Source organism: Vanellus vanellus, assembly GCF_965231255.1.
Source record: "Vanellus vanellus genome assembly, chromosome: Z".
Lineage (NCBI taxonomy): Eukaryota > Metazoa > Chordata > Aves > Charadriiformes > Charadriidae > Vanellus > Vanellus vanellus.
In genome coordinates this window covers 19,610,162-19,623,136 of record NC_138908.1, presented here as the reverse complement: position 1 = coordinate 19,623,136, position 12,975 = coordinate 19,610,162, and the positions used below count along the sequence as shown (strand labels likewise).

At 39.6% G+C, this 12,975-nt stretch overlaps 1 protein-coding gene across 1 annotated transcript in view; it reads right to left on the bottom strand.

Annotated features, from left to right (window-relative positions):
- The window catches only part of SRFBP1 (serum response factor binding protein 1), an 80,977-nt gene extending 69,894 nt beyond the window's left edge, over nt 1-11,083 (bottom strand). Inside the window, exon 1 of the mRNA XM_082497686.1 lies at nt 10,994-11,083. Within this exon, the coding sequence (XP_082353812.1) occupies nt 10,994-11,023 (30 nt within the window). The 5' untranslated portion in view covers nt 11,024-11,083. The remainder of the gene's footprint in view (nt 1-10,993) is intronic.
- Nucleotides 11,084-12,975: the final 1,892 nt, after the last annotated feature.

Genomic DNA, 12,975 nt, shown 5'->3' with positions numbered 1-12,975 from the left:
CCACCTACTTGACATATCGTAATGGCTACAAATTTAATGGAAAATGTTCCCCTAACCACTTGAGATTCAGACATCCATACTCAGCATTTACTGGCAGCTTTATGCCAGTGATATACTGTATATATTGTTTATATAAAAACCTCATTTCTGTTTGCCCTGCTCCACCACTAGGTTTAAATAATTTGTTTTCTTTAAAATGGGTAGGCTTTCTTGTGAACACTTCCTGTCAAGAAAAAAAAAATAAATTCAAGATTTTTAGTTTAAAAAGTACTAAGAGTTATACCATGTACCGTGACAAGTAAGTTTTGTTTTCCATTGATCAATTTTATTTAGCTGGCTAGTTTTCATTGTCTATTGAAATGACAGACATCAGAATCTAGGGAAATGAGCTAAGAACTCCTGAACTGCAGAAGAAAAAGAGAACAGAAATAATGAAGGAATAAACACAATTTTATAGCCATTTTAAAGCATGTTTGGAGATTTTTAGTTGAAACTGGCTTATTCTCATTATTACAGTTATTTGGAAACCGAGTAAGACAAATCATAAGATGGCACTCTTTTCCTCAAATAGCTTCCAAACAAAGAGTTATTCCAGAGTCACTGGTTATATTTGCACCTTAGCTCACCACACAGTATCTTTTATCAGAAAGACAAGCCCCAATTCCAAAATTTCACTCATTAAAAATGGGAAAGAAAGTCCCTCACATTTTACTCCTGCTCCTACTGGAATATTATTCATTCTGCTCCTAGTCAGAGTAATGAATTTTTGAGATTGAACTCTTTTGATTAATATCAATTTTAAAAGACTTTGCAATCTAACTTCTCGCCCTACCAAGCTGCTATACAATAATACCTGAAATTGATATTTGTCCAATTCAACTGCTAAGAGCCACTTTGTATCCAATGTTTGCTTCCCCACAGATAAAAAGAATTTAAAACAAATCTATAAACATACGATAAACTAGCTTCCAACACAACTCAGTGAATCCAACCAGATCTCTAGATATTACATGCAAATTTAAGTTAGTGAATTAAAGCTTATTTTTAGCATTATGGAGATCTCAGTATCAATCTTACTGGTGATTTAAATGGAAGTTCTCCAAAAGGCATTACACAAATACTCTGCTGGACCCAATTTTGACCTGTTTACTCAACACAAAAATTACAGTACAGAAAAGCATGAGTGTGAGTCAGGTGACTACAGTACAGAAAATACACCAGAATAAAAATGAACAGAATACTTGCATTCTAAAAAAATATAATTGATTTACATCCTAAGTAATTAATTTACATTCTAAGTAATTAATTTTTAATATATATACCCATACACAGACTTCATTTGGTATTAAATGCCATATGAACAAACATGTATCAACGTGACCTACCTTTGCAAATGGAAATGATGTAATAGTAACGTTTCCCATATAAAATCAGTACAAGAATTTTAAATCCCTTTCTCTTATAGGATTTAAAGGAAAATAAAAAAAGTCACTGAATTTAGTAGCTGCCCGCTCTTGTGCTGAAAACCCTAACTAAAAAAAACTTTTCCCTTAATTGCTCTTCACTACTGACCTCTACAGCATATGACAAACTGAAAATAATTTTATCATTGTCATACCAATTGGCAATTCGCAATGAATTCACAATTGATTTTTATTCTCCTCCTAGGAACCCCTCCTCCCCCAAGCCCCCAGATTCTATTAGGAAAAAATCCACCACCACCCCTTTCCTTCTACACCCATTTCAGCCTTGCTTCCTTCTTCATTTGGTACCAAGCTTCAGACCCGGCAATGCAAAAATGCAGAAAGATGTCTGCACTGGCAGCAGTAAGCAATTAAGCACATTTACCGTAATAGAACCATTTTTAAAATTATATTTTATGCATGTATATATACCCATAAATTACAACTGATAAAAGACTATGCTGTATACTGGAAGTATCTCACAGTTCCTTTAAAATAAAAGTTACAAAGTTTCCCATGACCGTGTTTGCATGTTTTTTTCATTATTGTACAGTACCACACCAAGAAACCACAGATGTTTTGTTTTATGAGAGCATCTTACTAGTCTACGTGGCCTACCACACACACTTTATATAAACCACTTGAGCTAAGGAAAAGTTTTCATTTCTGTCCTGAAGTACAGTAGTTTGATTACGGCTGTACACAATATTGCCAGAAGCAAAAAACTGCACAGTTTGCTGCGTTTAATTGCTTCAGTAATCTGCTGAAACAAAATCTGTGTGAACAGCAGATCAGAATTTGCTGTTAATATTAGTATAACTGATGATGTGGCAACTCTAGAAACTTTAGAAACAGCTGCTGGAACAGTTCCTAGGAAAAAAAAAAAGCCACAATTCCTCAGAATTCTATCTCACAGAGTATAAGTTTGGAAATTTCATAAGCTTTCAAAAGACCTTTTCCTTAGGACATTTACATGGTCTGTAAAAGAATGTCAGTAATTTAACACTTGAACTGTTTTAAGCAGAATTCAAGCCCAATCTAGCACAATTTTCTTCTCCTTCAAGAAACTGTTGTGCTTAGAATTATTTATTAGTAACACAAGTAATGCAAGAATTTTTACATGTATTTCCACAAAGCTAAAATAACTGCTGCCAACTATTCCAGAGTTTAAAGAGAAAGTCCTGTTTGCTTTCTAACTTTGCATAGACTTGTAATTTACAGAAAAAAGTAGTGATTTGCCAGTATACTAAGAAATAAACTGATGGAATAGATTAGCTATTTGGTTTTGAATTGTGTAGAAATTTATTTTTTCTCAGTTCTCATAACTTGTTTATATGCCTTTCCAAGACTTTAGACCGATGTCAGCGACATATAAGAGATTGCATGACCAGCTTCAAGGAAGTATTTAAGATCACATCCAAGCCAGGGATACGCAGATCTTGGCAGCACGAGAATTCAACCACAGCTGAATTTTGAACAATTTTGAACACAGAGCATTCTAGGCACCTGTACTTTTTCAGAAGTATCTACATGCTAGCCACTTTATCTTAAGAATAATTTTGAAGCTGTCACAGATGAACCTAAAGCTGACTTAAGTTGCCCAAGAGATACATCTCTTATCCCTCTGACACAGCTTAACCATACTGGCAGGTAGTTTAGAACAGCACTAGAACTGGTGTCTACCACCTGAGGAACAGTTTAGATGCTGAGGCACTTATCAGAACTGAAAAGCCTAAAATTACAGACCTTCCCCAATGTGAGGGAGTCCAGGACAAAGGCTTCTACTTCAATGGAGTGGTTTGGCCAGCATGCCAGATAGGCGCTGGAACAAATAAGGCTCATAAGCCAGAGACAAAACAGCAAAAGGGAACTCATCTGCAGACCAGCAAGAATTTCCTCGGGGGTAAAGAGTTCCAAGTTGCAGTATTTCCTTTGAGGGAGCTCATGTATTTTATGTTAATTGCTGGATAAGCAGCCTTTGGAGCACAGCCAAGGACTTTTCCTACGGAAATGCTCCCACTGGTGAAATACATGACCAGACTCCCCTCACGCCATAAAATCTTTGCCGGACAGTAGCCCAGCGTTAGTATTTGTGATTAGTGCACTCTGCTGGTCATTCAGATCCCAAGGATTCTTCTCAGGCTGAGGGAACCTACACACACCAGCTTTCTCAACTACTGGAAAGTCTTCTAGCAACTAAGCCATTAAACAAAAAATACATCATTTTCCCCATCAGAGAGAGGCATGCCTTGGAGGAAGGCATGATATTTTGAATTATGAGCAGTAAGAGATCTCACAGCTCAGTCCAACACTGGATAACTGGTCAGACACCTCACCTTATGCCTTACCTGCCCTTCAGGCAGCTATGAAGTCAGCACACAGGAATACTGCCCTAAAGGAATTGCTAGATTCCCACATAGCCCAGAGGATAGCACACAACACAGATCTTTAGGGGTAGCTACTTAATTTCAAAGAAAAGCCTGGATCACCGCATTGCCCAGTATTTCAGACTGCTTTAAACATTATAGTGTCTACAGCACTCAGTCGCTGTTATTTTGAAAGTTTCCATCTAGGATTCTTTCTTATCGCTGGTAAAGAAGGTCCAGGAACGCACTTAAAAATATCACAACATAACTTAGGTAACACTAGCCTTTTGGATATAATACACTAAAAATCTGAATGCTCACATCAGCTTGTTCATGATAGCAAAAACCAATTTTAAAGAAAACCAAAGAAGGCCTCTGACTACTGCAGAAAATACAGCTCCTGCAAATTACATTTTGCTTTACTTATTACTAGACTGCAGCTTGTTTTAAGAGTTCTTTTAAAATAATTAAGAGCCCAGTTTGTTGTTTTTTTCCCCCCTTGATATACCCTTGGTCATATTTTCCAAAAATACATATAAACCTATTTAAGTATACCAGTGAAATTACAAGATTCTTTTTTCAAGCTGATTTGTAACTACTCTCCAATGAACTCATTATACAACATTATCAATACCAGACAAATATAAGGGCTCCCTTGGCTTCCTCTTTGAACCCTCGAGTTCTCCTGCCCTTGTAGCCTTGATGAGTTAATTTTGGTAACATAAACACCTGCCTTACAACATAACTGCAGGTCATATAATCATCCTGACCATTTTAGGATTTGCTGAATACCCTCCCCAAATCTTACGTGTATTTCATAGAAATGCCACTGCCTAAAAACACTTAAGTGAGATGAACAGCACAGTTCTACCAGCCCCACAAGCCAAATGACCAGCTCAGTGTGATGGAATGGGGACAGTCCACCTCCACAGCTCCTCGACAACTCCCCCATCCATCCCTGGTCCCATACTCCTGCTGTTTTCGCTCCCCCCTACCTTAAACCAGTAGCAGACTACTATGCTAGCAAATATTTATTCTGCACATAGAAGGGGGAGGCAGGACTATGTGACTGGAATGGGTGAGGAGCAAGTAGAATGAGAAGCGCCAGCTTCTGAAGCAGTGAGTCCAGCTGTCCGTGAAACCGAAGTCAGAGAAGAATCACACTCCTTTGAGGACATGTCACATGTATCCAAGACACCACACACTGAACAGCAAAGCAATTCTTCACAAAAAGCCTAACATTGAAAGGCCTTTCAATGTTGAAGACTGCTGCAGCTTTTGTAATCTAAAATGTGGGGGGAAAAAACGTCATTAATAAACAAAATCTTGTATTATATGTCTAAATTGTCATCTTAAGTCAATGAAAACACAGGGAGGCATATCACATCTGAGTGAAGAAGTCTGAAAATAAGGAAGATACTAAGTAACTGCAAATAAATACCATAGAAAAGTCTTAAACTCACTTCGTATGGAATATTTCTATGCAAAAATGATAATTCAATGACAAAAAAAACTTTCATTAATTTCATTTCAGATCAATTTAAAATTGACATATATACAAATATGCTGGACCTACAGTATCGCTAACAAGAATAGAGAATGCACTAAGGACTAGCATGGGTAAGTAATCAGTTTTTTCACACTTAACACACCTTACAAAAATCATGATGCAGTTCCTGGCTATACAGGTCATTTCAGCTTCAGAAGGCATGCATGACCCTCTCAAATTCCATCCTCTCTATTCTTTAATAATTCCACCTGATATCCAAGTCAGACCATGTTTTTTGCACTGCTACACAGAAGCTTTGGTCACCAGAAGTGATTTACCTTTAAAAGCATGTATTTGGCCTTTCAGCAATTTGTGAGTGAAGGCATGTAAAAATGCAATTTCAGTAACTGTTTTTCTATTTATATTTTTTATATTAGCTGTGCCTGACCACTTAATGACAAAAACAACAGCTACCCATCTACACCAGGTGAACCCAGCCTTTACGCAAGCATTTCCAAACACACATTTACTTCTGGTTGCACTGTGATAAAAGATGCAAGTTTCACAGAATTACAGCTCTAACTCAGACTGCAGTTTCACAATTTCGGAAACTGTATGTCAAGTCTGTCTTCACAAGTTAAGGTTATTTCCCATGGCTTTTTGTCTGATTTTTTTCATTATCAGCCACGCTATCCATTTTTCACTTCGCTGTACACCAGTCTACATCCTTAGCCACATGTCCAGATTGCTTTCTGAACATGTCATTCATCTAAATTGTAGTCCAGATAACTCTGAGGTAAGGATGTCAGTCCTAAATCTAAAGCGTAAAAGGGCCATGCAGAGTATCACAACACAAAGTGTTGGGACCCAAAACACTACTGAATGGAATCCACCACCTTGAACTTCATTACTAACCTCCCTACATAACGTTTTTTTAATCTGCACTTTGTTTAGCAGACTGAAAAATGTGCATGCATACATATTACCCTGAATATGTAGTTTTATCTTGACTCTTTCAGGAAAATAAATAAAAAAAAGAACACTTCAATCATGGATGACAAGCATTACGTAGACATCAGCTTTTACTACCTAAAACCCACAGCTTTGTAAATAAAGCTCAACTTTTTCTAATTTGGTAAGAGGTCCATAACATTTTTATAGATACAAGTAATTTTTTATTTAATAATTGCATGCATCCAAAATAAAGAGAAAAACCTCACCCAATACCAAAGTTTCTGTACCCAAACAAGTTTGGCAAATTCAATTCTTAAGTCGCACAGACAGAAACAACTCTCAATTCTGAGATTTCAATTTGCTTTACATAATATGATGCCTTACTAATATTCAACTTTAGCCACTACAGCACTCGTGCAGATACACATTAGAGCACCTATTTTTAAAACATGTCATACATACATCATTTGCATTAGCTTCATGGGCTTTCTGCAACTTAATTAATTGAGACAGTTGTAAGCAGAATTTAATTCAAAAAGAAAAAAGGGGCAGAGAGATAACTGTATTTGTTGTAATCATATGACATTGGTAACAGAGTATGACTGTAAAAACAGAACATAATGTAAGGTTCTGAAGAAACACAAATCGGGGCTAGATCCCATTCAAAAGCTTCAGTTTCATACTACTGTATATGTATACTGTATACTACTACCAACAACAAGCATTTTTCACATTAAACATGAGCTATCTCCCTTTAAACTTGCCCTTGTCCGCGGCAGTTGATGATTATGTGCTGCCATCTAGCAAACGTTTGCAGAAAAGCTTAACTTTGGAAGCTATTCTGTGACAAGACACCTGAAAATTCTTAGAAAGCTTTTCAAAATAGGAAACATATACAAGACAACAGTAGTTTTTTAAAAAGATTCCTTTAGTCTGCATGCTTATAAAATTAAACACAAAAAGGAGATGATAACACAATTAGGCTTAAAACCTCCAAAAGCATTACTATATGCAGTTGATACATAGTAATTGCAAAACTGAATTTTTTCATTCTACAAGTTATGTTTTCCCTTGTATAAAAGAACATGATGAGTAGAATATGATAAGAAATACTGCATTTTCCTCTTTTTTCTCAAAAACTCTAGTCTTCACTGTTTCACTTTGTTCTATCTGCAGTCTTGTACTTCCTTCGCCCATCAATTCTTCCCCGGGCACAGAAATCAAAATGCAATAATCCCATACAGGAATGGGATGTCTGAATTACAAAAAAATCGTGTTTTTTAACTCTTTCCAATCTTAATTTTTCAGTCATGCAGTCACACTGAAACTATACCATATTATTTGCCAGCAGCACAACGGCTTCTTAAAATTACTGGACCTTGATAACTGTGGGTTCTGCCAGGACCTTGCTTTTTTCTGTTACTATCAAGGTATATATGTAATTAGAGAAAAAGAAAAAGAATATTTATACACTTATGGCACAATTTGTCAACATGAAAATAATGAGTTCCTGAAGCTGTTATACTGATATAAACTTTACATGAAAAAAGTAAAATAAATGATAAATAGAATGTCTAAACTAATTATTCTGTAAATAGCAGAATAATTATGCCTGATTTCTTACATTTTTCTGTCTTATTTCACCTCATCACGACAACTGCAATTCCCTCTTATTTTGACCCAGGATCCTTACCGCTGTACAGTAACTTCAGATCCCATTCATACAGTCACCTAAACAGTATGACATTTTCATTCTTTGTTCCCAATTATATCAGAACAGTTGGGAGCATGTTGCTTCATTGAGACACTATTCTTTAACCAAATGGCAATTTTTAAAAATAACAACTTTTTAGGTCTCTACTCCTTTCCAAATTTCTCTGAAATTAGCCAATTAATTCAAAAGCTGTCAGAAAGGAGATACCCATCACAGGCCTTTATTTGTCTCATTTCCTTGGAGGATTAGATTTTCATCATAATAATACTGAGCTTTCAAGTTTCTTTGGTAATAAGAAGTTAAATCATCACCCAATTAAATGTCCTTTAATTTCAAAACATGTATACATTTTACTTCACTATAATATTTGAACCAAAGCCTTGAGTTTTAAACTGTACTAACAAAACATTTCCATTAAGAGTGTAAGGGTTTTTTTTTTTTCGTTTTCACCCAGACAGTAATACAAGAACAAGTCTGGACACTGAATTACACTGAACTGAAACTACCTACTCAAGTGGCAAGTAATTATCCTTTCCATTCAGAAGTAAGCTAAACAACTATATCTTAACTGTACAAAGCAGATGCTGTGCAATTTTTACCTATGACAATACAGCTTATAGGAATGCCGCAGACACTCCAGAACAAAGAAATTTTTGGACATCAATAACTATTTCTTTTGTGAGTTACCAGCACCATACATAAAACAGGAAGCAATGAAAATAAAATTAAATTAGCATTAAGAAAGGTGCCAATTGACGTTAATGAGAAAAACTGGTCTTAGACTATTATAGTTCATGATATTAATTAATAGCAAAAGTCTGCCTTCACCAAAATTAAAACCTGGAAGACATAAATATAATATGGCTGAATTCAAAAGGCCTTACACAGAACTACCATAAAACCAGCTCAGACAGTTTATCAACTACACAGGGGTCACAAACTTCTTTCCGCAACAATTACCATCATGCTTTTTTGATACAGCCAAATGGGGAAGGCATTTATATGATCCCTAGCATTGGTTGACTGCAGAATGCCAAAGGTGCATAGTACAGAGCTGCTTTGTAATAACAGTAAGTCTCTCCCTAAGCACACTGGAAGAATACACAAGAAAAATTCAATAATTTGTTTAAAACATTAGACTTTCTAGAATCATTACTTTATTCATGCTCAGATTCCACCATTTCACCTTTATTAGAGGAAAATAAATATTTCTTACCAGTAAAAAGAGTTATTAAAAGGGCATCTCAGTAATAAATACAGAGGATACCCAAGTATTGGCAAAGAAAATATTTATTTCAGATTTTATGACTAGTCATCACAGTAATTTATACAGGTCTGATGCTTATGAAAAGGCATAGGTGTAGAAATGGAAAAAACTGTTTAACCTATTCATACTAGGTCTCCATCCTACCCTTAGCCAGCTTGACCTTCCGTCCCTCTTGATAAGATGACATCCAGGACTTCAGTCTCTGTACTACCTTACAGTATAGACCTGTTATTAGAGAGTGGCTACTTTTTGTCCGAGTTCTGATGAAAGCTCCCACCTCCAGAGTATCTAAGAAACTTACTGTCAGTTTCCTCTTAGGATAGGGTGATGTTTGAACCATAAGAAGGAAGAGCATCCCCAGTGTCCTTACTGGAATTTTTCAATCTTTTATACAGAAACTCATTGTATTCTACCTTTTTCTGCAGAACTGTTTGGTCATTCCCCAGTCAAATCATGGTTCTTTTTTCATCCCTTGTTATATAAGTATCTCTTTGGGGAAAGACCATGAATCGCGACCTGAACTTGATCAGTCAAAAAAATCCCTGCTTCAACAATGAATGAAATACTCTCTTCTTTCTTTGGTGATTCACAGGCATATTTCAATAGGAAATCACTCACATTCAAACTTACATTTGTTAACAACAAGGACCAAAGCTTGTAAGAAATTATTGAGTAAATATCTATATTTTATGTAATATCAAACTACATTTTTTCTGAAAAACAGGCTACCTCTCACTAAATTCTTGACTTGCAAATGAACCTCTCTCAGACTTACTATATACGTACAACATAAAACTTACTTTAAATACAAGTATAATCTGAGAATACTTGTATAATTTGTCATTTACGTTCTGCTGATGACATATAGTAACTTTAACCACACTGTGAATTATCTGGGAATCCAATGCCATCTGCAGAAGCTGATACAACACATGCTCGGTGGAACAGTCAGCCACTCTTCAGATGTTGCAGCAATAGTTTAAAGAGGTTGGTTGTGTCAGACTTATTGTACACAATGATTTGTAAATGCACAATCAAAACCCACCAAAAATGAAACACACCTAACTAATTTAGTTCTGAAAGAAATACAAAACACCAAACTTCTTACAGAACAGGAAACAGTTAGTTCTAACCCATTAATTTCTCAGTCTCAGCCCCTCCACCTCCAAGACAATAGGGCAACACCATATCTTTCCTATCCAGAAGACAAGCAGCTGAGACTTTGGTAGGTCACCTGTAAAAGTTCAGTGCAAACACAAACACAATAAGACATGACATGATACGATGATCATAGGATATTCAATGACAGGACATTGAACCGAAGCACACATGCCGACAATTGTGTAGCACCCCAGTAAAGGCAGTTTATCTTCGCAAGGCACATCGTTACTTTCATCACACAGCCCTTCGGCTAAGACCCACCGCGGTGCGCAGCGTTTCCCGGGTCGGGGGTGGGGGGGGGTGGGGCGGCAGCCGTCTAAGGCCGCATGGCGACAGCAGCGGCCGGGGCCTTCCCCATCGCTCCAAGCAGCCACGCTGGCCCTGGGGAGGGTCGGAACCGAACCGGTCCGCTCACAGGGTGACACGCCGCCGCCCAGCTCTGCCACGTTCCTCCCGGTGCCCCGGCCCCCTCCAACGGCCGCTGCCTCCGCCGGGCCCTCCCCGACCCAAGCCTCCTCAATCGCCCCCGCCGGCCTGCTCCGACCGCCACCCCAGAGGAGGTGGAGGCGGCTGGCTCACCTCGTTGTTGAGGTTCAGCACGGGAGCCATGTTGCCGGCCCCTGCCCGTAGAGCTCCGCCGTCCCCCTGCCCGGACGCCGCCTCCACCGCCTCCCCTCCGAGCTCTCCCCACGCCGTCGCAGCGGCAGCGCGAAGCGAAACTCCGCGCATGCGGCGCGCGCGCGCCCAGGCAGGTCCGCTCCAGGCGGAATCTCTATGGTCAGAGCCTCTCTAGGCCGGCAGCTCTAAGGCCTCGGTCCTCCGGCTCCGCCGCAGCCGGCACAGCTTCCGGCCGGCGCGTGCGCGCATTCCTTTGGACCCCGCCGCCGCCAGGCCCTGCCCGGGGTCCCGGGCTGAGGCTGGTGGGGGGCCCGCGGCTCTCGGTTTCCCTCTTCCCCTCCGTGCGCTCCTGCCCGCCAGCCCAGGGTCCCGTTTCATTTAGAAATGGGGGTAAAGAGGAGTTTCTTCTGGTTGTGGCGGGTGATACACGGCGTCGGGTGGGAAGAGGATGCCGAGCCGGACCCATCCGGGGCGCGTCGGGGGCAGCTCTTGGGGAAAAGAGTTCGCCTCGCGTGGGGTTAAACCTGAAACGTCTCATTGCTGCGGTGCATTTTCTGCTGCTGCGTGGCATCGCCAGCTGGCCAAATCTAAGACCTGAAAAGGTGTACACCTCTAAATCCTCGAGCTAAAGAGACATCCACCCCACGGTATAGTTTACAATCTCAGAAGTAATCTGGGATTCTTTCTTTTTATGTCTTGTTGCTGGCGTTGTGGAACTAGCCTAAAACAGCATACATGAGTTAGTGGTAAACAGTGCTGTATTTCAAGACTTTGCTTTATCCTCCCCTGCTCCGTTTCCGTATGATAGAATCACAGAAACGTCTAGGTTGGAAGGGACCTTTTAGATAGTCGCATCCAACCATAAACCCAACACTGCCAAGTCCACCACTAAACCATGTCCCTAAGTGCCACGTCTACCCATCCTTTAAACACCTCCAGGGACTCCACCACTTCCCTGGCTGCCTGTTCCAGTGCTTGATGTAATAAGTAATTTGGCAAAAATTTTGCTTCAGCTAAAAATGAATGTGTGCTCACTATGGCTTCAGCTAAGATGGGTGTGTGCTTGCTATGCGTTTGGAAAAGGGATAGTTTTAAATAGGATATCAGACGAAAGCAACAGTTAGAACTACCAAAAATTTGCAGAACAAAGGGTGGTGTAGTTAGCTAAGATAACCACAGAAGTGTAAAGAATGAAGAAGCCACAAGAAGGACATGGTGATAAAGACTTTGGCCCTCCCTCCATGGACTATCAGGAAGACCCCTGAAGAAGCATAGCGCCTGGGAGGGGGGCATGTTGCATTCCCAGAACTCATTTATTATGTATTTGGGGGTGGGTCGCGTTCCAAAACCTCATTGATTATGCAAACTATGTTCCAAGAAGAAACATGAATAATTATAAGGAATACGCAATAAAAACAAGCGGTTGTAAAGGGAAAAATGAGGCACAGGAGGAGAAACCCCCTGTGTAACTCCCAGCGCTGTAATAAATATTCTTTGCTCCACCGAATTTGCCCTGGACTAAAATTCAATACAGTGAGCGCGTTTCTCACACTTGATAACCCTTTTGGTGAAGAACTTTTCCCAAATATCTAGTCTAAACCTCCCCTGGCGCAACTTGAGGCCATTTCCTCTTGTCCCATCCCGAGACCAACACCCACGTTGCAAGAGCCTCCTTTCAGGTAGTTGTAGAGAGCAATAAGGTCTCCCCTGAGCCTCCTCCAGGTTAAACAACCCCAGTACCCTCAGCCAGTCCTCATAAGACTTGGGCTCCAGACCCCTTACCAGCTTTGTAGCCCTTCTCTGGACACACCTCTGTCTTTCTTGTAGTGAGCGGCACAAAATTGAACACAACATTTGAGGTGGGACCTCACCGGTGCTGAGTACAGGGGAACAATCGCTTCCCTAGTCCTGCTGGTCACATTATCCCTGATACAGGCCAGGAT